Genomic DNA, 27591 nt, shown 5'->3' with positions numbered 1-27591 from the left:
ATCACCCACATTTCTTCTGTGCCCTGGTTCCCTGGCTTCATTTTCTTACCTCTGCATGTGGGAAAGGCGGCTCCGGGAGATACACTTTACTCTGTTTGTTGTGACAAAGCCTTTAAAGAAGACACAGCAAGGCGTTAGGCAGTGCACGGGCATCTACTGCCACCTAGTGGCAGCAGTGCAAACGCTACACACACAAGTTCTTTTAAAGCAGTGGTTCTTGGGAGTCAAGATTCCTTTGGAGGTCAAACAACCCTTTCATAGGGGTCACCCTAGACCATAGGAAAGCACAGACGTTTACATTTTGATTCATAACTCTAGCAAAATTACTGTTACGAGGTATCAACAAAAATAATTTGTGTCTGGTGGTCAGCACAGCATGAGGAACTGTTTTAAGGGGTCGCTGAGTTAGGAAGGCTGAGAACCCTGTTTCAAAGCTTCCCGGCAGTGAGTCAAGTGAAGCCAGGCCTATAGCTCACTCAGGACACGGTCTCTTGCAAGCACAGTTTTTCTAAAGAATAGGCTGACTACTTGTTTGGAATAATCCTCGATTCATAAAAAGGCTGGAGAATACAGTTCTCCTGTGCGCAGCGCTCACAACTCACCTGGGATACAGCTCCTATGCCCCACGAGGGTGGGGGGCCTGGAACTCACAAGGGCTGGTGTGAAGGTTTGCACTGCTATGCCCGGGTGAGTACGTTAAACACTCAGGTTTTGGAGCTATCATTATTGTAACTGTTTTGATTTTTGCTTTGTGCATGGCAGACAAGAACTCTGCCTCTGCACTATGGCCCAGACTTGATCTGGATCCAGCTGCATCCAGGGTCCTTTTCCTGTTCCAGGATCCAGCCTGAGACACCATATTATGTCTCACAGTGTTTGGGAGAAGAGCACCTGACTTTTCTGAGACATGGCTTTCTGTGGATGCACACACCCTATTCCATTATAGCAGCATGGTACATCCCAGTTGTAAGGGAACTGAGACAGGAGGATTTGAGTTTGAGGCCAGAGTGGGTTACGTAGTAAAACTTCAGCTTTGGCTCAAAAATTAAAGAAGAGGAGTCTAGAAAACTGCAATATGACAAACAAAACCAAACCCCTTACAACTAACCAACTGATGGGCAGTGATCATGTTGGTCAATGAGCATGTTGGTCAAGAACACACACACACACACACACACACACACACACACACAAAACATACCATATGTTCTAGGAACTATTTTAAGAACCCTGTCAAAATGTTGTAAAAACAAAGAGTTCAGGAGTAAAATTTTATACTGTCCCTATAATGTACTGAGGTTTTCCTATCCATAGTTTCTTTAATATTCTTTTCAAAATATGGCTCCTTTTAGGAAGACATATCATGAAAACACTTTTAGAAAAGCACCTCATACATCTAAATGGACCCTAGTTCTGGCCTCACTTTAGACTCAGGAGAGAGATTCGAGTTTAGTTCAGAAGTCTCCGAGTCCAGGGTACTACTGTACATCAGAAGGCGATGGAGAAGGGACCACAGTCGGATTAGGGACTGGGAAGCAATAGTAGTGCGCCCTCCCCTCATCACTTCTAGACTCCTCAGGTAGGCACAGCAGATACTTCCATACCCCGCTGAGAGGCTAAAGGGTTTGCTTCTGCTGGGGGCAGCAGCAGCTGGAGTTCAAAGGGCAACTCGTGTTTACTGGGTTATCAGGGAAAGCAACAAAAGCTGCTTTCAGAATCAGGCCTGTGAGTCTGTAATACCCCCCTCCCAGTCTCTGGGCTCCCAAAGCTAGACATACAGCAGCCTGCACTCTTGAGAACACGGTGGCTCAGGGAGAGTCTCTGGGACTTTCACTTCAACTCTCTCCTCTGAAAAGAAAACAACCCTAGCAGCCAAGCAAGCAAAGGTACCCTTAGTCTGGAGCTGGGCTGATACTGGGACAACAAGGAGCAGGGGCTTTTGCAGGTTACAGAGAAGGCCCTGAGATCAGGAACCACAGAGTAGCTTCCAGCAGCCCCAAGCAAGCAGATGGGCCCGAGGTTGTCCCCTGGAGCACCTTTCCAAGCAAGGAAGAGGGGAGGCAGCAACCCGAGTGGATGATGGTGGTCCTCACGGGGTGAGCAGGCCTAACTTGGTTCCACTACAATCCCTTGCTGAGTTACTCCGGTCTAGAGCTCTAGAGCGAGCACCTGTCCATTTAAGCAACTGAGCTCCGATTAGAGAGAAGGAGCTTTGCAGGCTGCATGAAGGCCCTAGCAAAGCGAAAGAGGCAGTCTAAAGCAAGTGGTGACTTTGATCCTGAGTGGGAAAGGTCCTGGAGCAGTGGTCTTTGGGCTCCAGGCCACACTGGAATGGTGACATTTTCAAAATCCCAGTACCTGGCGGCTTAGGATGGTCACCAGCTGCCTAGAGACCTCCCACATGTAGCTCAGGATGAGAATGGCAGCTGGGCGGGAGGAGGGCAGTGACCTAATGCTGGGACGGTTTGGAAGACTTTTACTCTGTGCTTTCTTTCTGGGGAACCATGATTCTTAACTCACTCCGAGGACAGAACTTACGTCCTAATCTTACTCCTCTTTACACCATTCCTTCTCCCTCGAGGAGCAAGCATTCCATCCCTTACCAGCCTCTCTCTGATCGTTCTCCTCTCCCTAGGCAAGAACATGCATTCTATGGCTTCTGCCACCCCAATACCAAGGACATCCCAACCTGTAACGCCTTCCCTGGCTCCCAGGTTTCTGGACTAGTCGTGTTTCATGTGTTCAAACATACTACTTTCTTTTTTTTTAAACAGGGTTCCATGTTGCTGAGGTTGGCTTCGAACTCACTATGCAGCTGGGGCTAGCTTTGCATTCTGGATTTTCTTTCCTCCAGGCTCCTCACTGCTGAGATTACAAGCATATGCCACTACCCCTGGCTCTATTATTAGTTCTTGCACACTCTCTCTTTCTGAAGATTTACTTGTTTTTATTTTCTGTGTGTGGGTGTTTTGCTTGCATGTATGTTTGTGCACCACGTGTGCACTACCTGCACAGGCTGAAGAGGGAGTAGGATTTACCCTCGGGACTGGAGTTTCCGGTATTTGGGAGTTGCATGTGGGTCCTGGGACCTGAACCCAGGTCCTCTGGAAGAGTACCCAGAGCTCTCACCACTGAAGCACTTCTCCAGTTACCCTGATATTTTAGTTTTGATAAACATGATTGGTCACAATTAATATTAACACTAGGGGAAATCAGGTGAAAGGTGTATGGGAACTCTATTATCATTATGCTTTTCTGTAAATCTAAAAAGTACAAAGTTATTAAACAGAAAAAATTTCAGAAAGTATCAAAATGAGGACATGGCTAGAGAATATTAACAAAAAGTATCATTAATATGTACAGAGTTCAAATACGTAATAGATATAAAACCTCTAAGAAGTAAATGGACAAAAAAAAGAAATAATTTACATAAAAATCTTTCTGGCAAATAGTTTACTGTCAGATAATGAACATTAAAAAATATTTCTACCCTTTATTCCAGTAATTCCACTTTTAGTAACTTACCTAAGGCAAATGCTATCATCATACATATACAGAATAGTATCAATTTATGATTTATTCCTAAAAGGAAAAGCCCTGCCAGCCAATAACAAGCTAATAAGCTAAACTATAGGGATGCGGGTGATGTAAAACAGGAGACAATGTTGCAGCCTGTGTTCTCATTTTGAGACAAGGTCTGGCTTATAACTGAGTCTGACCTTGAACCTCTGATCCTCCTGCTCAGCTTCCTGAGTGCTGGGAATACAAGCAAATGCTGGTCTTCCCAAAGATTTCACATGGTTTACTAAAATTAAATGTTTCCTGCTACACAAGCACTGCACTCCTGAGCTACCACCCCTTTAGGAAAACAAAAGCAGATGAAATAGTCACAGGTAGCAAGGCGCTGCCTTCAGAGTGTCACCTACTCAGCATGACTGCTAGATGCTGGGGGGGGGGGGGGTTACTCTGACCATGGTGCTGCAGGCTCAGGGCCTATTGTTTTCTGTCATCCCCCTGCCCAACAGCAAATATGGACCACCCACTTACGAGCTAACAAAACCCTATGAAACAAAACCACAGAAGGACCCTACAGCACTCTCATCCCTGTGCTCTGGGTGACAGGCATACTTGCAGCCACAGGCCTGGTGAGATGGGTGCACTGCCTGATGTGCCTTCAGGGCTGGACCCAGAGTGTGCTGCAATATTTTTATTGGGGATCTGGATGAAAACAAATTTCTAGTACCCTGATTCAGTCTACAAATAATTCTTAGGGCACCCTATGTGGGGAAGAGACCTATGTGTAAAGGATAAAAATCACTGAAGACCAACAATAAGGAACAGTCCTACCCGCCAAGATGAGCAGTGTCAATTCAGGGGGAAGCCCGCAATTCAGTGGGAAGGAAACCCCCATACTAAAGCTGGGGTGGGGCAAGGGACATACATAATGTTGGATATGTTATGACAGAGGAATGTAAAAATTCTGTTCTCAGCCAGCAGTAGTGTACGCCTTTAATCCCAGCACTCGAGATTGAGTTCGAGGCCAGCCTGGTCTACAGAGCAAGCTCCAGGACAGCCAGGGCTACACAGAGAAACCCTGTCTCGAAAAAAAAAAAAAAAAAAAACTACCCCCAACTCCCCAAAAATTCTGTTTTCAGTGAGAAACTTAGTAAATGCTGTGTCCATTTGGCCACCATATTACTAAAAATGATTGGACATACTCTACTGTGTGTCTCATGGTTCCAGAATATTTAGAAATAATAAGTACATTGTAACAGTAACTACTACTTCCATCTCCCTCTTTTTGGCCAGAGGAGTTAAGACTTAAACTTACCATACACCACTAGGGTTCAGTAACCTCATGATGCCTAAGTATCTGCCCTAGGATTTGATCAGATTCCTGATATGATAAAACATGACTTTGGTAAATGGGCTATGGAAATAAAATAAAAATGTAGCGTTTCTTATCAGATATAGTTAATTAACTACAACAAGGTGAAGATCTTTCAGAATGGAACTTCTCTTTGTAGTAGGTAGGAAAGTAAGCAATGGTTCTTTTGAGGACAGAGTAATTTAAGCTGCTTTCATCCTCTCCTCATCACACACACACTTTCCAGAACTCTAAGACATCACGATTATTTTTACTCTTACTGACTAAATATACTGAAGTAGAACTCAGAGACAGGACGCTGACATACCATTCAGCAAAAATCTGGGAAAACTCCAGTGAACTGTTGGCCACCGGGGAGATGAAGTAGAAGGGGATGCTGGAGAGGCCAGCTGAGTCAATATACTGATACAGGCACTCCAGGAGGTCGTAGATCACCCCCGACGGGTAGCAGGGAACCAGCACATTCCCTCCGTTCCGGACCGTCAGAGCTAGAACAGTTGAGGAAGGAGAAGATGGTACCAAACAGACAGTGTTAGGAAGGGCGAATGCAGCCTTTAAAACAGCAATTACATTTCTTCTGTTTTCTTCTGTCTGATTTTGTTTATTTTTGAGACAAGTTCTTGTTATGTAGCTTTTGTCAGACCAAAGGAAAACTCCAGTTCCCAAAACTCTGAAAGGGAGTCCAAATATCCAGAAACGAGCTCTACCTGGACTGCAGGAGGATTTTGGACAGTTAGACAAAAGCCAACATTCCTCAGGCACTGGTGAAACCAGTTCCCATGAACTAAAGGAGTCATTTCCCTTACCCACCTGTGGCACCAGGCTCCTTCGGTATTGCCGTACCTATTAGACTCTGCAAAGTTCCGGCTAGTAGCACCCCGGCCCTTCTGGCCATGTCCCCACCCTAAACTTCCTTTCCCTCTGCACAGCTACTCTTTCTCTTTATGACCCCGCTATTCTCGCTCTCCTCTCTCTCTCAGCCTTCCTGCCACAGCCTGTTCTTATGACCCATGCCTTTACATCATCTACTTCTGCGGAGGAGCAGACATCAGGGCAATGCAGGGTTGAAGGTTGATGTTCTCATCACTGTCTCTGGGCACACAGTGTGTTTTTTTTTTTGTTTTTTTTGTTTTTTTTTTTTTTAAAGAGTTTCTCTTTGTAACAGCCTTAGCTGTCCTGGAACTAGCTCCGTATACCAGGCTTGCCTTGAACTCACAGAGATCCACCTGCCTCTGCCTCCCAAGTGCTGGTGTTAAAGGTGTGAGCCACTGCTGCCTAGCAGAATATTTTTTTTTAATTTTTATTTTTGGTTTTTCAAGATAGATTTTCTCTTTAGACTAGGCTGGCCTCCTAACTCACACAGATCTGCATGCCTCTGCCTCCCGAGTGCTGAGATTAAAGGCATGAGCCACCACTGCCAGCTTCAGTGTGGATTTTCATGACTGCAGTAAACCCGAGCTTCCAGCAGCCCCTTCCCTTTAAATCCTATGTAAAGTTTGCAGGATGTCTCTGCTTAGTCCCTCATCATGGCTGAGTGAGCCAGATGGAAATAAACTGTTTCTATTTAAGTTCTTTTCATTGCATTTTCTCTCACTAGTATGTCTGTAAGAAGATGAAAGGAGATGAGCTTTCTTTGCTCCCTATGAGGATGCAGGAAACGCGTGGTCCTCTGGGTCTCATTTCTGTCTCAGGGCTGTGAAACAAATGCTCACTGCCTAAGTCACCCAACTGTTAGATCCAAAGGAAACTCTAGTCCCCAAACTCTAAAAGGCAGTCCAGATATCCAGAAATGAGCTCAATCTGGACAATAGGAGGATTTCTGGTGGCTGTGAAACCGGTTCCCATCTACCAAATGGAGTCATTTCCTTTACTTCTGGCAGAAGGGACACATGGCTACTGTGGTGTCTATAGGCATATCAAAGTCCATGCTGGCCTCCAGGCTCCCTCAGTATCACAAGTACCCGTTACACATTTCAGAGTCTATGTTAGCACCCTGGCCCTTCTCACCTCCTCTTCCACCTTAAGCACCCTTCACCTCCTAGGCTCCCCACCCCTCGCTCCGTTCCTGCTTCTCTCACACTGTATTCTCTCTGTTCTCCCCTCTCTCACAGATGGTTCTGTCCATGTTCAGTCTACTTCTTTTTCTCTCTCCTCTGGACTCTTCCAGATGCCTCTTGCTACTCTTTCTCTCATATCTACAATAAAAGCCTTCCCCTTGACTGTTTACGAGGTGGTCACATTGTCAGTTTGTACCCCAATGATGATACTTTGTCGTAGCAGCCTGCACAGACATAGACAGGAGCCACCCTTCTTTCCTAAGACAGGAATGGGATTGCAAGATTTCACTGACAATTTTACCAAGGGGAAAAAATGTTTTCCAGACAGAAACCATCCCTAGGGCTTTCAATTCAGTCTTTTCCCAAAAGAAGGAAAAATAAAAGCAACCAAACATCAGCAAGAACAATTCCATGCATCCATCTTTTCACTGGTGTGACTTTCAAGTGTGAGTCATTGCTGGGCTAGTATTTGCAAAGCAGCGTGAGGGGGTGTGACTCTCCCGCTGCAATGTATGAGCTCGCATCTCCTGCCATACCCACCACAGGAAGGGGTTAGCCAACACGGTCTGTGAGAGAATGCCGACTATGTTTCTAGAAGCTGCTACCAATTCTGATATATGGCTGCACAACTCTTAGCACATTTTCAGATTTACAATCCTTAGGAATGGCTCCTTTGGCCAACAGTGCATTTCAAGGAGGAACCTAGGGGTGGAAGTCAGTGAGAGCAGGGAGGCTTCAAAGAGACACCAGAGGGCAGGACTGGAGGGAAAGGGTGAAGCTCGAATGAGAAATAAGCCTAGGATGCACACCCCAAGATCAGTCTTGAGAAGTCCCTTACCAAGGTTGCTGCAGAACTCGCCCACCATGCCGTCGGGGTTGGCAGTGGGGATCTGCGTCAGCCCTGTGAGAACCAGAACATCGCTATTTTTGAGAGAAGCTTGGTCCATGGGCTGAAAGACAAAAGAAAGCGACTGTTATCTACAAGGAGCAAAGGGACAAGATCAAATGCTTCCCTTGTGGGTCTAGTCCAGCAGCAAGTTCTCCCACAGCGAAGGCTTAGCAGCTCCGGAGTTAGCAACAATCTGCCATGACTGGGTGGTCTCACTTCACATCCACCGTTACAGAACTAGACATTTAAGATCACCTTTTCCCTGTCAGCCACAGGAAAGGCCTCCTGTTTCCAGTGCTTCCTCTTGAGAATGACATGCACATGCCTTCCACATGGATCAGGGTCGCCAGAGGGTATGCTAGAGAACCGCTGAGCTCATTCCTACAGTTTCTGGTTTGTTCCCAGGCAGGGCCTGAGAATCTGCATTTCTAGCAAGTTTCTGGGAAATGCTTCTGCTGTTTGACTGGGAATCACATCTGCACTAAATAACCACCTTCTCAGAATAATTGCTAAGGAGACAAGCACATGTCATGGGAAGACAGAGGCAAGGTCGTTCACCTGTGTAGCAAGGGTTGGAGGAACCAGAAAGAACACTGGGTTAGCACTCAGGCCTGTTCCCAATTCCTCAACTAGTCCTACCTATGACTTTGAGCAATCTTTGAACTCGATTTCCTGTGACCACCTCCTTCAGCTGACTCTTGAGTTGAGGCGGCTCACACACTCTATCTGCATGTCAACTGTGAGCCCCACTGGCACATGCCATTCTCTATGATGTTGGCAATTACTTTTACCTACTATCACTTAAACTGTGATTATTTTCAGAGCACTTAAAATATTCTGCTTTTCTGCATAAATTAGGATTTGACTGTAAACAAAGGTATAAGAACCGAGAGGCCAGAGAGTCTTCAAATGTTTTCCTCTTGTGACTATCTGCCCTGAAAAAGCGCAGGCCCGCACACTTTATGAAGATATCTTATTCTTCCTTTTGCAGAGCAGCCCAGCAAAGCCCCAAATCTAGACTGTCAACTCCAAGAATCCATAACTCTTGAGAGCTTCTCCTTTGAGTATCAAAGTATGGAGGGAGACACGGGCTTCTTTATTTCATGAAATAACAAGGTATGGCCCTGTTACAAACTGCTCATACATAACCCAGAAGAAATTCTTTAACTGGGCAGAGAGAGCTCAGTGCTGAACAGGCAGTACGTGACTTGGTTCCTCTCTGCAGGTATTTACTAATGCACCTAACAGCTTTTCCTCTTCTTGGGCAGAACCTCTCAGATTCACCCCTATGTACTTCTGTTTCCACAAAAGGAAGTAAGTGTGCACGGGTAGGGGGCAAAATGGCTTTAGCAGTAGCGACACAACGAGCCTTGGACTGCTTCCTGTGTGTACCGGAAGGAAACTACAATGGTGACAAGGGGACCCAGCAGTGCAGTAAATGACGTATTTGGCTTAAGATAGCCAACTAAACTGACTGAGGTGGAGGAGGACCTCAGAGGGCCACCAGATTCCCTGAAATCGTGTATTTGATTCTATATGGCTCTGTAGATTTAACTAGGTGGTCAGAAAGGGCCATGACCTCAAAAGTTTAAGAATGGCTGAACTAAAGAAAACAAAATACGGAGTGAACTACTCTGACGTGACCTCTGAGCCTCAGCCATTAATATCTCCTTTTGAATATTAAAAACCCACAAACAAATGCAGGGTGGTGTTTAGTGTGAGCAGCCTGAGCTGGAATCATTACAAGACACTTGGCGGTCAGGTTTGCAGATGTTTGTAATCTCAGCCCTAAGCAGAGACAGCCTTACTGACTCCCAAGGCTCCAGGACAGACACAGGCTTAAAAGGCTTTACTGAAAGTCTCCACGCCCAGGTGACACTTCAAATATCTGTACTTCATCAAGATAAATGCATATATTACTGGTGTCAACAGCCACTTGATGAGTGCTTAAGGGGGAATATTTTGTTTAATCACAAAAAGAAAAACCTCCCTTGTTTAAGAATTAAAACTAGCTCACAGACTGATAGTTATAAACAGATGGAATAAAACAGTAAAAACTCCAAGTTTAGGGGGCTTGGAAAGACGGATCATGGTTAGGAGCACTGGTTGCTCTTGCAGAGGAGTGGAGTTCAGTTCCCATCACCTACACAGTGACTCAAAATCATCCTTAGCTCCAGTTCTAGGGGATCTGATATCCTCCTCTGACTTCTGCAGGTATCAGGCGTGCATACGTTGCAGAGACATACATACACACAGGCAAAACATTTATATACATAAAAACAAAACAATAAATCCCAAACTCCAAGCCTAGTTAGAACTGTTTTACTGTACTGTCCTTTGTAGGGGAATATTATTTTAAGGTGTGTTGCTTTTGTTTATGCTGCATTTCTTTAACTCTGTGAAGTTGTAATTCACTGCCTGTCTAAAACACCTGATGGTCTAATAAAGAGCTGAACAGGCAATAGTGAGACAGGAGCAAGGCTATGAGGGCCTGGCAGGCAGAGAGAATAAACAGGAGAAAGAGGGGAGGAGGAGTGGGGCCAGCCACCCAGCCAGCCATGGGGTAAGAGTGAAAGTGAGATCTACTGAAGTAAGAGAAGGAAAGAGCCCAGAGGCAAAGGTAGGTAGGGTAATTTAAGAAAAGCTGGCTAGAAACAAGCCAAGGGTGGGCATTCCTAACTAAGAATAAGCCTCTATGTGTGATTTATTTGGGAGCTGGGTGGAGGGCCCCTCAAAAAGCCAAAAGAGAAAAAAAAAAAATCAAACAACATTTAGGTGCCTAACATGGGGCGCCAATTGTCCTCTTTTTAAATTGTTGCTGCCTTTTAAGCTACAGCTATCCTAGTCAGCAACTGCCACTCCGTTGAAATTCTGTTCCCTCAGGCACCAACTCTTTCAAAGCTACAAAGGGAATTTATCTAAATCTCTGTCCCTCTAAAGAACTCAAGACTCAAAAGCTGAGGTGGAATTCTGCTCCCCAAGTTTACCTCCTCGTGTCTCTCAAGAAGTTCTCGTGCATCTCCTTGCCTCTCTTTAAAAGCCCTTCTCCACTGGGCTCCTCCCTACAACTTCCTGTCAGCTAGTTGCTGACGCAGCCTCCTGACCACAGGTGAATTTCATTTAATCAAACACATCTTTGCATCATTAAACAAATGTTCCACAGCATAAAAAAGTAACATACCTTAAAATAATATTCTACAACAGTCCTCTAACAATTAACTTTAATTTATAAGCACACATTCACTTATAAAACAACTAACAGGTTTGGTTCTGACATCTTCATTCACATATATAATGCACACGGACCATATTCGCTTCTCCATGACCGCTTTTCCTTCCTCTTCCCTCCCAAAAGTCTCTTTCCCTTTCCACTTAACTTTTATTATTTTGTGTGTACAAGTGTGGTGGTATATGTGTATATATACATGTACACATGAAGGTGTACACGTGCAGAGGCCAGCAGTAAAGAGACAGAGTGTAACCGAGAAAATGCAATAAAGGTCAGAGTGAATCCTATGAACAGGGCAGGCAATAAGAAGTCAGCAGCCTGAAACACAGAATGGCTTTTGGTGATAATACTTATAGAAGGCAAGAAGGACAAAGGGGTAGGGAAAATACAGGAGGAGATTCCTAAGGTGAGGTAGTGAGTTCACTCTTAGCTGTGAAACAGGATCCAGGAAGTACAACGAAAGGAAGCCACAGTGCAGAAGACTAGATGATTGAAACACAGGAGAAACGGCAGCCTGGTCAAGGGAAAGTGAAAACAGAGGCCAGCAAGGATGCAGAGAAATCTGAAGGCCCGGGGCTGGAGAGATGGCTCAGAGGATAAGAGCATTGCCTGCTCTTCCAGAGGTCCTGAGTTCAATTCCCAGCAACTACATGGTGGCTCACAACCATCTGTAAAGAGGTCTGGTGCCCTCTTCTGGCCTTCAGGCATACAGACAGAATATTGTATACATAATAAATAAATAAATATTTAAAAAAAAAAAAGAAATCTGAAGGCCCTTTATACCTTAAAAATCATTCACAGGGCTGGAGAGATGGCTCAGAGGATAAGAGCACTAGCTGCTCTTCCAGAGGTCCTGAGTTCAATTCCCAGCAACTACATGGTGGCTCACAACCATCTGTAATGAGATCTGATGCCTTCTTCTGGCCTGTAGGCATACATGGAGGTAGAATGGTATATATATATTAAACCACAGATAATCCTATGGGAAAAAAAAAAGAAAAAAAAACCCAAAACCGTTCACAGCAGCATTGTTTGTCATAGCCAGAACCTGGAAACAACCTAAACGCCCCTCGACTGAAGAATGGATAAGGAAAATGTGGTATATTACACAATGGAGTACTACACAGCAGGAAAAAATAACGGCACCTTGAAATTTGTAGGCAAATGAATGGAGCTAGAAAACATCATTTTGAGTGAGGTAACTTAGGCCCAGAAAGACAGTTATTAGAGTACTCACTCATAAGTGGTTTTTAAACATAAAGTAAAGAATACCAGCCTACAACTCACAATCCCAGAGAACCTAGATGACAATGAGGACCTTAAGAGAGACATACATAGATCTAATCTACATGGGAAGTAGAAAAAGACAAGATCTTCTGAGTAAATTGGGAGCATGGGGAACTTGGGAGAGGGTTGAAGGGGAGGGGAGAGGCAGGAAGGGGAGCAGAGAAAAATGTAGAGCTCAATAAAAATTAATAATGAAAACAATAAACAAACAAACAAACAAAAACCCAGATGGCAGAGAAGAAGGAACAAGTGAAAACAGTTAAGGACTTATTGCCTAGGAAAGAAAAAAAAATACCCCCCAGACCATCAAGTACAACTCTGCCCCCCAAAACCAATTCAAACCCCGCCATTTCAAAACTCCCCAATTTCCTAGCTGCAGCCCTGGACTCCCACAGTGGACTTCTGGTCTTATAACAACATTCAGCTGCACTGTGGAGAAAAGCTCCTCCCTATCAGAACTTCTGCAAAGGTCACATCTACCATCTTGTCTTCCCTTGCCTTTTTAGACACTCCATTCCTAAGCTCTCGCTTGGGGAATAGCGTTGGCTCCTGAGGAGCCAATACACACACACACACACACACACACACACACACACACACATGCCCCCCCCCACACACACACAGAGAGAGAGAGAGAGAGAGAAGGGGGGGGGGAGGAGAGAGACAAACAATGGAGACAGCCAAAGGAGAAAGACACAGATGCCAGCCCGTTGTCTTCCTCTCCTGGCTTCCTGGGGCCAAGTTAAGTGAGCCAGAAGCTCCAACAAATTCAGGGCCTGCTTGTACCTTTCTTGTGGCCCTAGTCGAAACTGTATGACATTTAACTTTCACCATGGAGCATCCACATCAAAGTAGTGCATTAAAAAAACAAAACAAACCAACAAACAACAAAACTTTTGAGAAAATCCAAAAGAAAAAATTGTCAACAATACAAAGTGAAACCAGGAAAATGAGTGGCTACTTTAAATCTGAACAACAGTTTTAAGGGCTTTAAAATTTAAAATATTTTCTTTAGATTTATGGGAGGAATGCACATTATGAGAGCGTGGACAACAAGATCTCGAGAAAACAAAGCAAAGATATGAACTCGATGTAAGTGCTCACAAGACATGAACTCACGAAGAGAATATGGCAGCTATCCATGCAACACAGCCCATTCAGCTAGAACAACAGCGGTCTTGTCATGTGCAGCGAAATGGAGGCAAATGGAACAGTACATTAGGGAATTAGCAGCTATAGAAACAGAGAGCAAAGTACTCTGTGTTCTCTCTCATGTGCAGAAAGGAAAAAAAACCCACACTCCACTCCCCCATCCCAAACCAAAGGAGGACAGTGATTAGAAGGCACTGGGAAGAGGGGTGGTGAGCGCGAGCCGACAATGGCTCAATATGATCAATATGCATTGCATGCATGTGTGGAAACAGCACGGTGAAATACATCAGTACATACAATTAATTGTGCTAACAGCAACAAAACCGGGAAATAAAAAAAAAACAACCAAAAACCAATCCTGTCTAACCCAAGTTTAACCGGATAGAATAGACTAAAACAAAAAATGCAGTAAATACCATTGGGTTTTGAAGGATGATGACTGTAGAGGCCGTTATAACCTATTTAAGATGAAGCACAAAGCACTGCATACCAAATTCCAACAGTTAAATGACAATAGGAGAGTTAAATGGGGTAGAACAGAGTTAACCCTAATATAAGGAAGGAAGTAAAGGGCAGAACAGAGAACAAATATTCATGTACAGTCTACAGAGCACACGGTTATCTCAGACATTCTATAAGGAGCAGGCCTAAAAAAAAAAAACTCCTTCATAAATAGGTGTGGACCATGAGCACACTCATCCAGGGATTATAAAAGCACCGCCTTTAAACTTCACTACAAATCACCGGCTACCACCGCCTGTGTGAACAGTGGGACTGGAGACTTCCGCTCTAAGGGGAAGCAAGGGACACAAGAGCGGGGTTGCAGATGACACCATTGAAGGGTGCACTGGAGCCAGACAGCTGGCATGGCTGCCGAGTAAGCGCTGGGAACCTGTGCCCTTCCTTCCTGCTCGGGATACTCTTCTTTGCTAGGGCCTCAGTTTTCTTCTCTCTTTCTACCCATACACAAGGCTGCTTTTCTTCCTTTTCCTACTGGCCGATCTTTGGCCCTTGGCCTTTTATTTATACAATCAAAATAAGTATGATGATTCTCCAATTTGTTTCTACACTTGCCTTCAACCCAGGTTCCGGTCTTGTACTTCTAGCTAATACTGTCTCTGTTCACATCCATCATTATCTACAACCTACTTCTGAGACAGATGATCACCTTGCCAACTCCTTGTCAAATGCATTATCCTTATTCTCAATGTCACTCAATGCACAGAATCTTTTACTTCCATTTTTCCTCCCCTGAAGACAGTGGCCACCAGTAATTGCTCTACATTTAAAAATATCATATTGAAATTTGTCATGATTTTGTGAGCATTTGTGTGCACTTGTGGCATGGTGAGAGGTCAACCTGTGGGAGTCAGGTCTTTCTTTTTACCATATGGGTCCCAGGTATTGAACTCAGGTCATCAGACTTGGCAGTAGGCGCCAATACCTGGTGAGCCATCTTGTCACCCCAGCATTAAAGACTTGCCTATGTTTTCTTTTTCTTTTTTTTTTTTTTTTAAGACAGGGTTTCTTTGTGTAGCCTTGGCTGTCCTGGAACTTACACTGTAGAATTATAGACCAGGCTCGCCTTGAACTCACAGATCCACCTGCCTCTGCCTCCCAACTGCTGTGATTAAAGGCATGTACAACCATTCTCCGGCTCAGCCTGTGTTTTCTCAAAGCCACCTCTCCACTCCCGCTGCTTCCAGTTTAGGCAGAAGCCTCGTACTCTTGTTTTAGAGACCACTGCAGCAGTTTGTGCTGTGTCTCTCTGCACACAGGGGCTCCAATCAGGCAGGCCAGAGGACAGCAGACTTTCTGTGAAGCTTAACTTTAAATCTGCCGTCACAGCATATGCCGAGTTCTAAGCGATTCACAAACAGGTGTGTCTGTAACCCAATAAAACCTGGCTTATTTCATTAATTTTCTCCCCAGAATAAGTGTGGGCCAGACACATCCCTGGCAGTTTCTTAACCTTTACAGTGGACCATCATGAGTTTTTCAAACTAAAACTTCTTTATTCCCACATATTCAATATAAAACCAACAATATGGGTGAAGGAAAAATCTATTTTTTTTCCTTTGAAACATATAGTACAGGTTGCCAACTAGAAATTAAACCAATTATTTAGGTATGTTGCTCATTATTCTCAAGACCTTATTTTCCCTTTAAATTTATGGCCCTTGTAAGGACAATTTACTGGAAATTACGTCAACTGTACTGTAAAGGTTTTGATCTAAGCAGGACAAATCAGAGCAGTTGGCAGCCAAGTCATCCTCTTGTCTTTTAGGGCAGAATACATCAAGAATGAAAGAAGCTGCCAATAAAAAAATTTGATTCAATGAGGCAGATTATGATGACATTGATGGGATTTTGATCTCAGTAAGCGGGAAGAGCCCAGAATTCTGCTAGCTACAGGAAAACACAGGAACTTGTCTCCTGTAGACCTTGAGATAAAACTTGGTTATAAAAGAAGATATGAGTCAGGGGAGGTGGTACACCTGTCAGGACACTCTGGAGGTAGAGGCAGGAGGACAGAGTTCAAGGTCATCCTTAGCTGTTTGAGACCAGCCTGGGTCAAAGGAGACCCTGTCCCCACCCCAACAGAAAACATGAATAGACACTGCAGACAGGTAGCGGCACCTACTGTTTCACAAAGGGCACAGAACTGTTTTCTCCTCTTTGAAAATGGAGTAAGATAATTGAGTTAGTCATTCTGTAAGGTGTATATGTATGCATACACATACAAATATCATGATTAAATCATACATTTATCTGTCACAAATACAGCGAATATTTCTAAAACATGAGGAGCAGAGCACAGGGAAAGCACATTTGAGACAGGAGGAGGTGGTTGCGGCATCGCCCAAAGCTACTGTCAGGGAGAGGGCAGAACTACAAAGGAGGCAGAAGGGCCCGGGCTCCTGGTCTAAGCCTCAACTTCTGTTTATTATGCAGACAAAAAACATCGTAAGGTTACATTCATAAAGTAACCAATTCCAGGTAAAATGTGACAGGGACTCCCACAAGTTATCTGTATGTTCAGCATCTGACTACCTAATCTTGAGCACTCTTCCTTTACAACCACAAAAGAACCAGGACTTAAAAAAAACAAACAGAAAGTTCTCTACAAAACCCGGAGATTAAATATTATATTCATAACAATGTTTATGTGTAACTTACTGCCAAATATACAATAGCTTCCCCTCCATGTTAAAATACAATGGGACACTTTTAATCCCAGCGCTTGGGAGGCAGAGGCAGGTGGATTTCCGTCAGTTGAAAGCCAGCCTAGTCTAGACAGTAAGACCCTGTTTCAATGAAACAAAATATACAATAGGGTGGAGCTTGGGAGGTGGCTCAGTGGGTAAAGTGCCTGCAGGATAAGCATGAGGACCTGAGTTCAGATCCCACGCACCCACTTAAAAAGCTGAGTCTGACGTCACATACCTGTAACCTATCTAGTTGGGGACAGGTAGATCCATGAAGCTCACTGGCTAGCCAGTCCAGCAGAATTGGTGAGCTCCAAGTTCAGTGAGAGAGCCTGGTTCTAGGAATCAAGGCAGAGATGGATCAAGAAAAGATACCTGGCCTTGACCGTTTTCCTCATGCATGTGTACACACATGCACATACCCACACTACAAGAATACACACCACAATTGCACCACAAAACAAAACAACCAGACCTCATCACGGTCTACAAAGGCCCGTGTGAGTTGGCCTTGCTCCTTTCCTGGCTATATGTACACCGTGGTCACAGGGAACTTTCTCTGCTCTTCACACACCCTGCCTGCTCTGCTCTGGGACTCTTCTTCATCAGCATCTCTGTAGGCTCTGCCCCACAGCTTCACATGGCTCTTCAATCCTGGCTTCAGATGGACCACCATTCCTCTTGAAATAAACCTGCTAGACTACCTCCATTCCTCTAGAAATAAACCTGCTGTGCTGTTCACAGGACTCCTACCGCAGTCTGAAATCACACAGCACATTTCCTTACTCATCTTGGTCTTAGACACTATCGACTGAAGACAAGATGTACAAGCGGAGACCTTGCCTGGTGGTCACTCAACCCTGACACTGAGATTAGTGCCTGACACCTGCCTTCAGTAAGTACTGCGCAGTTAGTATGTGCTGAAAGAGTCAACATCTCTATGGCCTACATCAGGCCAGGCAGGGTCTTGGGAGGACCAGGAATCATCAACCCAGAGGTGACCTTGAGACAACAGAATTCCTTCCAAGGAAAGCACAATCCTGGCCTGAACAGTTCTAACTCCCCAGAATATCTAAGAAACAGAGATTATGAAGGTGTAAAACTGCTCACAGTACACTGGAGACATTCTGAATTTGAATCAAACAGGCACATGCTGATGACGAAATGTTAGTTTACCTGAGGGTGTGTGGTAAGCAAGGAGGATCCGGAGACATAAGACACTTTCTCATAATGGGACTGGATAATCCAGTTGGAGCTTCCTAGGGCATAGCCAGAGCTCAGAGGGGTCACCTGAACAGCACCAAAAAGCTCCTAGAAGAAACCACACAGAGAACATGCCAGCTGTCAGCAAGCTAAGTCAGTTCAAAGGAAAGAGCAACTGAAATGTCCTTATTTTAAAGCAAACTGAAGAAAGAGGGAAGTAACAGAGCCCGTGCAGTGGACAATGGAAGCAATCCTGTAGTCTCTGCCACCACTGTTTGTTACCAGGGACACAGGGCCTAGGCATTGAGCCAAGGGTCAAAGGCTACTTTTCCTGTCCACTTTAGGTTAGGTTCAGCTCTGAATGGCTCTGTGCAGGCCAACAACAGAACAGGAATCCTCATCATCTAGGCCGACTCTCCAGTCACCCGTGGCAAACTGCTTCTGTTTCCTATGGCCTATGTCTCAGACAGGCAAAGCTGTGTCTGGTTTCTCGGGTGACAGGACGGGACAGGTCTCCAGACTCATGGCTAACTGGCCGTTCTAACTGGTGTCAGGGAATGGGGGTGACAAACGAGTACCACCGAAAAGCGAGGAGAGTGGAGGAAATCTGCCGACACCCTTTTTCCTGGAATCAGCACAAAGGTGACAGGACAGCTTGACAAAGAGAGCCACACGTCCCCGGGGACTCAACAGGGGCGGCCCTCACCAGGGTTTCAACACTCACAATTTTTTGAGAATATCCCACCAGCTGGATTTTACTCAGGGCAGAGTTCACCTCCTGCATTGTGTAGCATCTTCTCCAGGTTGACACTTCCACTGCATCCTTGAGAGGAGAAGGCAGCAGCCTGCAAACACACCACAATGTCAATCACCTGGTGAAAACGCCATCAATTAATAGATATTTCTACTCATATGACCACTTTACTTAAGTGGGTCAGTTTATTGGCATTGGACTGCTCATGTTTCTTTTTTTTTTTTTTTTTTTTTTTGGTTTTTCGAGACAGGGTTTCTCTGATGGAGGAAGGTCATTGGCTAATAAAGGCACTGCCCTGGCCCATTTTATTGGTTAGAGGATAGGTGGGAGGAGTAAACAGAACAAAATGCTGGGAGGAAGAGGAAGTGAGCTCAGAGACTCGACCGCTTTCCTCTCGGGAGCAGACAACTGAGAGAGACGCCATGCTCCTGGCTCCTGGGCAGAAGCACGCTAAGAAGCTCCGACCCAGGATGGACATAGGCTAGAATCTTCCCGGTAAGCGCACTTAGGGGCGCAACACAGATGATTAGAAATGGGCTAAATTAATATGTGAGAATTAGCCTAGAAGAGGTTAGATAGAAATGGGCCAAGCGGTGTTTAAAAGAATACAGTGTCCGTGTAATTATTTCGGGGTATAAGCTAGCCGGGCAGGCGGCTGGGGTGTTGGGAACGCAGCCACGCCGCCTTTATTACTACATTTCTCCATGGTTTTGGAGCCTGTCCTGGAACTAGCTCTTGTAGACCAGGCTGGTCTCGAACTTACAGAGATCCGCCTGCCTCTGCCTCCCAAGTGCTGGGATTAAAGGCGCGCACCATCACCGTCTGGCTCATGGGTTCTTTTCTAATAATCATTTATATAATGCTAGTATTATTGTCTCTTCTCTCTTATTCTAATAATTTGAGTCTTTTCTCTTTTTTTTTTCTGTCAATTTTATTGATAAAAAACCCAAACAAACAAACAAAAAAAAACCAGGATGTATGTAGTGGCTCAGTGGGTAATAGTACTTGCTGAACAAGCTTCATGACCCGAGCTCAATCCCTGAAATCTAGGTAAAACTCTGCATGCAGTGGTGGGCATCTGTAATCCCAGGACTCTGTGACATGGAGAAAGAGACAGGAGAATCGGCAGGCCATGGGCCAGCTGGCCGAGAGTATGCGGTGTAGTGGCAGAAGTGAGGGGCCCGGCTTTAAGGAGGTGGAAGGTGAGGACCGACTTCCACACAGGCGCCACGGCACCCACATACCCACACTTCCACACAGGCGCCACGGCACCCACATACCCACACTTCCACACAGGCGCCACGGCACCCACATACCCACACTTCCACACAGGCGCCACGGTACCCACATACCCACACTTCCACACAGGCGCCACGGCACCCACATACCCACACTTCCACACAGGCGCCACGGCACCCACATACCCACACTTCCACACAGGCGCCACGGCACCCACATACCCACACTTCCACACAGGCGCCACGGCACCCACATACCCACACTTCCACACAGGCGTCACGGCACCCACATACCCACACTTCCACACAGGCGCCACGGCACCCACATACCCACACTTCCACACAGGCGCCACGGCACCCACATACCCACACTTCCACACAGGCGTCACGGCACCCACATACCCACACTTCCACACAGGCGCCACGGCACCCACATACCCACACTTCCACACAGGCGTCACGGCACCCACATACCCACACTTCCACACAGGCGTCACGGCACCCACATACCCACACTTCCACACAGGCGTCACGGCATCCACATACCCACACTTCCACACAGGCGCCACGGCACCCACATACCCACACTTCCACACAGGCGCCACGGCACCCACATACCCACACTTACTTTTAAACCTTTTGATTTTGTTATTTTTTCCTATTATGTTTCTATTTCCATTTTAATTGTGATTTTTTTTAAAGACAAGGTTTCTCTGTTTAACACCTGATTGTCTTGGAACTTGCTCTGTAGACCTGGCTGGCCTCGAACTCAGAAATCTGCCTACTTCTGTCTCCCGAATGCTGGGATTAAGGCGTTCACCACCATCTGGCTAGTTATTATTTTGAACCTAGGATGATAATCTCAGCAGTCCAATTGGACTGTCCAGTCCATTCACATTTATCTTTTATTACTGAGAGAGTTGGATTATATCTTCCACTTTAATTTTTGTTGTATGTCCCACTTCTTTGTCGTCCTATATCCTTCCTTTACTACTTTCTTTTGTACTAATTTTTGATGACGCTTTTAAGTTTATAATTCCCATCATTTTTGAGATATACTTTAAAAATGATTTATTTTAAAAAAATGATTTATTTCAGCCAGGCAGTGTAGTGAATGCCTTTAATCCCAGCACTCAGAAGGCAGAGGCAGGTGGATCTCTGTTGAGTTCAAGGCCAGCCTGATCTACAAAGCAAGTTCCAGGCTACACAGAAAAACCTTGCCTTGAAAAACCAAAATAAATAAATGTTTTTCCATTTTTAATTTCATGTGCATGTGCATCATGTGGGTGGGTGATACCAACAAGACCAGAAGAGGGAGCCAGATCCCCTGGAACTGGAGTTACAGGCAGTCATGAGCGGCCATGTGGATGCTGGGTACCAAACCCAGGTCCTCTGCAAGAGCAGCAGGTACTCTTAACCACTGAGCTCTCTCTCTCCAGCCCCTTAACACTCTAACACAGAACATTTCTACTTGAGCGATATCCCTGTCCTGTTGTTTCTGTCCCCCAGGCCCTTGCACACTGTAGATTATGCTCTGCCTCTGAGCTATACCCCATACCAGGCATTTCTACTTAACACCTCACATTCTCTTTGTGTTCATAAAAGATAAATGTGACTGCTAATACAACCATCAAAAAACATCTCTTTGATGAACAAACATTCTTGTTCTAAAAAGTATGAGGAATAATCTGGAAGATTGATCTGTCAGAGGCTGGCTATACAATCTAGGTTGAAGTACTTCTGGTGAACTGAACACACACAGGCTCTACTGTCCCCCAAACACTGAGCAGCAGAGTGACATACAGTGAGGGTGTTAATTTTCTTCTCTCCCCCACCCCTGAAAAGGTTTCTTTGTATAGTCCTGGCTATCCTGGAAGTAGCTCTGTAGACGAGCCTGCCCTTGAACTCAAGAGATCTGCCTGTCTCTGCCTCCTGAGTTCTGGGTTTAGGATATGGGCCACCACCAATAGTCAAATCTATTTTCTTAAGAAATATAAAATTGTCCTCAGGCTCCATAGGGTATTGGTACCAGGAATCCCTGACACATACCAAAATCTGTGGATACTCAACTCCCTTCTACAAAATAGCACAGTATTTATAAAGTCATGGGCAAATTCTCCAATATATTTTATGATTCTTTAAAAAATTAGAGGTAAGTCTTGCCATGTAACTGACAGTAGGCCTGAACTTCAGGGCCCAATAAAGCAATTTTCTTATCTCAGCAGTGTGTTCTAGTAAGTTGGACAGGTCTACTACTTTAGGTCATCTCTAGGTTACTGATCATACATAGTGCATGGTCATAGTGCAACATAAAAGTACTGCAAATGGCTTTACTGTTCAGGGAATAATAGTTTCCATCAGCAGTTGGTTGAATTCATTGAGTACAAAACTCCCAGATACACATGACTAACTGTATACAGTAATATATGGTGTATACATACATAATATATGCATGTGTGCATGCATATTTACATACACACAAACAACAGTGCCTAAATTCTTTGGATAGCTTATTCTAGTGCCTTATATACTGTTTATGTCTCATAGATCTCTCTCTCTTTTTTTTTTTTTTTTGGTTTTTCGAGACAGGGTTTCTCTGTGGTTTTGGAGCCTGTTCTGGAACTAGCTCTGTAGACCAGGCTGGTCTCGAACTCACAGAGATCCGCCTACCTCTGCCTCCCGAGTGCTGGGATTAAAGGCATGCGCCACCACCACCCGGCTGTCTCATAGATCTCAGAGTACCTGTCATTTCTCTACTTGAAAATGTTTATAGAGGTTCTCTTTTCATAAAAGTTTGACAACTACATTCTCGAAAATGATCTAGGATTTTTTTTTTTGTAAGCTACACAAAATACACAAAAGTCTTAAATTAGGGGTAGTCAAATGTACTGTTAGCTTTTTAAAAAAAACTTCATTATTCTTTGGTTTAATGCTAAGACTTAGAGCTTTTGTCTTTTTCTTGGTGTACTAGCTGATTTTCACCAAGCCAGTTATTTTTGTTTACCCCATTACTCGTTCCAGAATGGTTTCTTGCTATTCTGAACCAACCTAGCCTACAAAGTCCTAGCCCTGGGCTGTAAGCTCAAATTCAGGGGTTCTATGTCTTAAAATTTGGTGGAACTTTCCCCTGACACTGGGTCTCTCTGTCATATATACCTATCTTCTAACATCTTGTCAGACTGAGCTTTCCCTAAGCCTCCTATGTGTATGTGAGGTCACACTTACAGCAGGGCACTTAGAGACCCACTTAAAGCCATTAGGATTATTAGCTGATTTGGGATAAGTAGGATAAGGAAACCCAGAGGGAACTGGTTCTGTTTCTGGCTTTCTAATTTATCAAAGTCAAATTTTCATAGCCTAAATTTTTCATAAGTACTTTCTCGTTTCATTCTTTTCTTATCGCACTTGAGTGCCCAATAAACTTCTTTCCCGGGCTGCTGACATTGAGCCAAAGTTCTACTGCCTCTTCCCGCATCTTACCAGCACAACCAGTAACCTAAGATCATGGGTTTTTGTTAAAGAGTTAAGACCTTTAGGCCCATAGGGACCACTTAAAGGCAGACAATGAACACATTGATCGGGTTCTGAGTGTTTGTTGAACAAATGGGCAGAATATAAGAGCAGAAGCTGTGTCTACTCTCAGTAATGACCATGTGACATCTGTGCCACAGGGATGGGTTGGGGGCAGGCTGGATGCTCTATACTGAGCTTCTCAAAAGTGCAGCTCAAACCAGACATGTCTCAATATTAACTGGGAACACTACAATCCCTGAACTTTTGTTTCAGACCCAATTGTCTCTAGAAAAAACAAAGGCAATTACTATGGTCAGCAAAGCATGGTACACATTATTCGAGAGGGGGTCCAGATGATCTTTGCCTCAACTCTACAGTCACTAAAAGAAAACAAAGCAAACTCTTCTTTATGTTTTGGTTTTTAAGTGGACTTGCTGAGCAGGACAGACTCATGGACAGGTGAAGCACACCAATTCTGAGTCTCAGTAGGAAATAATAGAAAGGTATTTTTCCCATCAACATCTTTGGAGTTTGGGTGTCATGAATTGGTCCCTCAAAGGTTAACTTGTTGACTTAAAACTTGGGATCACAAGGCTCAACAGTCTGTACTCCATCAAAGTACAGACATTCTGTGAAGACCCACCTTGAGGAGCCCTTCCCATAGATATCTTCTAAAATTGTAATGTATGTGTTCTTAGAGATAATTCAATTCTATGTATTTTACAGAAGAGGCCATCAAGTCTCAAAAAGCATGGCTGACAATGTTAAAACAGAGGCAAGTGTGGGCTTTCTTAGGTTTTAACAGGAAGGGTGGCATCTCAGATGAACTTGGCCTAGAAGGCAGGTGTGCTCTGGCTGCCATAATTAGTCGCTTTTTATCACTGTTGTAAAACTGAAAGAAACGTAAGGAAGAAAAGGTTTATTTTGGCTTATGGTTGGTTCCAGAGGGTTAGAGATTAGAGTTTGTAATGGTGGGGGAGGCACAGCAGCAGAAACAGGAAGCATAGAGACTAGACAGGATGTAGGGAGATGCTAGAAACCCTCAAAGCCTGCAAGATCACACCCTCTAAAGGTCTGTTCCACAATGATGTACTTCCTCCAGCAATGCTGCAACGCCTATACATCCCATAACCACTCAAACAGCACCAGCAACTGGGGAGCAAATATACAAATACATGAGTCTATGGGGGATATTTCTCATGCAAACTACAACACCAAATGTTTTACTAAAGGGGGTAAGGACTGGTTTCTCTGTGTGCATATGTCTCTGTCTCTCTCTTCCTTTGAGACAAGGGGGGGTCTCTGTGTAACAGCCTTAGCTGTCTTGAACTCATGCTGCCAACCAGGCTGGTCTCCAACTCACTGAGATCCACCTGCCTCTGCCTTCCCCAGTGCTGGGATTAAAGGTGTGCGCCACCACCGCCAAGTAGGTAAGAACTATTTTAAGACGCTTACCCAGTACTCATTTGATCTACTCGATACCCTGCAAAGTGGTTAACATCCATCTCAATTTTACAAATGAGAAAATAGAGCTTAGAAGAAACGAACTGATTCAGCTACCAAGAAACTGAGCTAAATTCTCCCTCCCTTCTGTGTGACTGCTAAGCCCATACTTTCTAAATTTTGTCCTATTATATAGTTAGGCTCAATAAATTCCTCAGCAAATAGCCGAGGAATGTCAGAGCGAAAGAATAACACCTTTAATATGCATTGGAAGCCAGCGAACCTTCCTCTTATGTTCTTAACTCCTTAACGCTTATGAGATTATGACAATATCTTATGATTTTTATCATGTTTTTTAAAATGCAGAATCTCACTAGTATCCCAGCTTGCCCTTGAACGTTTCTCCTGCCTCTGATCCCTACCTACCCGGTGCCAGAATTACAGGTGTGCACCATCACACCTAGTAATGCCTAATAAAAATTTATTCTTAATTATGACTATGGAATCTAACCTCATAAAATATTCATATTAAAAATACCAGACACCAGAGTAGCTTCTTAGGTGGAACATTTTGCTTTAAAACTGCTCATTAAAAATCTAATCTTTAAGGCTTATGTAAGAAAATTCCATTGTGTGGGTTTTCTCTTCAAAACTCCATTTCTTTTTTTTTTAGGAAGAGTATACTGTAGTGTCAAAATTAGGAAGAAGGATAGCTAACATCTTCTGCATAAATCTCAGGGACATGTCAACTGAGGCAGAAAGTCACACAACTGTCGAAAGCAAGACTAATAGGATTTTTGAATATACATCCTAATAATAAATCAAATGTGAATTCAAACCAACTCCAAATGATTTAAGAGAATCTGCCAGATTTTTTTTTGACCAATGAGCTTGAGAATTTTTAATTTATTGTTTTCTTTACTTGATGGCCTTATTACTAACTCTAACTACTTACATGCATTAATTCTAGGCACTTGACCAAGATCTATTTTGAGAATCCCTGTGTAGTTTGAAGTAAAATTAGGGGGCTCAAGTTTCAAATCCGACACCCAGTGATTTGCTTGAATCACACAGGATTTTATTTTAATGTGTAAGCCAACACTTAAAAAAGATTTTTAAAAAATCACTTATAAAGCAGCCAGATTTGAACTTCTTAAAAAAAAAAAAAAGAAAAAAGAAAAAGGAAAGGAAAGAAGGGTAGATTTGGAGGCTCACATTTCTAAACAACCAAGACACACTCAGTGTGCCCCCAGATGCTTCAATCAAGAGTGTGACACCAGTCCAGGCCCTATATCATGCCTCTATTTTAGAAAAGTCATGGATTGCATCCCCGGGGGGAAACATTCAATAAACTAGGCCATAGAAACCCAGTTCTCAGTGCAGCATGCCTTGGTCCCTCAGAACACTAGGTATCAGAGGAACCTAAAGGTAGAAGGCATCCTTCAGCACCCAACCCTTCAGCCGACCAACAAAGCACTTCTAGTACCTAACTCAAGGGGAAACTCTAGACTCTGCTGTCTGATACCAATTAAAGAATAAAGAGCCTTTTTAAAAAGTTCTGCTTCCTTTTTTAAAAAGAATTTTTTCTCTGGGCTATAACAGTACCCCCACCCCGACAGACACACACACAGATGTGTTTCCTTGAGTGGGAAGGGAGAGCCACAGATTGATATAGAATGTCCTCTATTATTTTCTACCTTATTTTTGGGACAAAAATCTCACAGAACCTGGAGCTTGCTATTTACGCTAGACTTGCAGGCTAGCTGGCCGCTGGGGTCTGCCTGTCTCTGTCTACCCCTCCCCCAGCACCAGGTCACAGATGTACAGTACCTGGCCTTAAGGAACGTGCTGAGGTGGGAACTCGTGCTTGCGGGGAAGGTGCTTTCCTTCCTTAATGAGTCATCACCAGCCTCAAAGAGCGCTCCAGTTTTCAGGCCAGTTCTAATATTTGTGCTGAGTTTATCCATGATAGAAAAAGAACAAAGCTGGAGATTTTGCTTCCTCACTTCAGCATATTCTTTCCCATAATGAAACTATCCCCTTTGCCATTAATAACGAAGGCTCATCATGTGTTCCAAAGCCAAAATACAAGACCCACTCAGGGCCAGAATGCACAGGCATCTTCTCCAGCAGTGTGCAGTGTCTCTACTCCTCTTCCAAGGTGCCTTTTCCTTTTCTACTTTTTGTCCACCGGTTGGTGGTTCTGTTTCAACTAACACTTTTTGCTGAGCATCTCCCGAATAACCTCCAGGGCCCTACCCTTACCCTCCCTTCTTTCCAGCTCCATCCACTCTTCCTAATACATATTGACACTACTCGGGGAGCAAGTTATCTTGTTGTTTTACAATAAATGGGTGGCAAGGGGGGAAAAGGGACTATGCTCAAGGTCACAGAGAAGGCAAATGAAGACTCTGAAGATTTGGTCCAGGGTTTGGGAAGTCAGGGACACCGGCCTTTGAATACTACTTCTGATGTGCCAAAACGATTTGCAGCTGAGTACACAGGACATAAACTTAACAAGAGGAAATAAAAATAAGTAAGGGAGGCAAGGCGTATCGGTCTATTCCAGGGAAAGATAACACAATCTTATGATTTTTAAGGAGGGAGGTTATTGAGACCTGGGGTCCCATAGGGTCCAGTGTGCTCAAGGCAAACTGTGGCACAGTTAAGGGCTGAGAAGAAAGGGAGCTGAGACTTTAAATGAAACACAAGGAGGGGATATGACCATG

General features: G+C 44.3%; 1 protein-coding gene across 3 annotated transcripts in view; it reads right to left on the bottom strand.

Moving 5' to 3' along the window:
* The window catches only part of Ints9 (integrator complex subunit 9), an 82244-nt gene that overhangs the window by 14088 nt on the left and 40565 nt on the right, over positions 1 to 27591 (bottom strand). For all 3 annotated transcript variants that reach the window (XM_041668526.1, XM_041668536.1, XM_041668544.1), the window contains 5 exons: positions 18639 to 18759; positions 17888 to 18022; positions 7784 to 7895; positions 5196 to 5376; positions 50 to 110 (listed from right to left, as the gene is read on the bottom strand). In XM_041668526.1, the coding sequence (XP_041524460.1) occupies positions 50 to 110; positions 5196 to 5376; positions 7784 to 7895; positions 17888 to 18022; positions 18639 to 18759 (610 nt within the window). The remainder of the gene's footprint in view (positions 1 to 49; positions 111 to 5195; positions 5377 to 7783; positions 7896 to 17887; positions 18023 to 18638; positions 18760 to 27591) is intronic.

The sequence above is a fragment of the Microtus oregoni genome, unplaced genomic scaffold, assembly GCF_018167655.1.
Source record: "Microtus oregoni isolate MIOR12 unplaced genomic scaffold, Mior012 000001F_ref0000356, whole genome shotgun sequence".
In the NCBI taxonomy this organism is placed as follows: domain Eukaryota; kingdom Metazoa; phylum Chordata; class Mammalia; order Rodentia; family Cricetidae; genus Microtus; species Microtus oregoni.
This window is presented reverse-complemented; position numbering and strand designations above follow the sequence as displayed.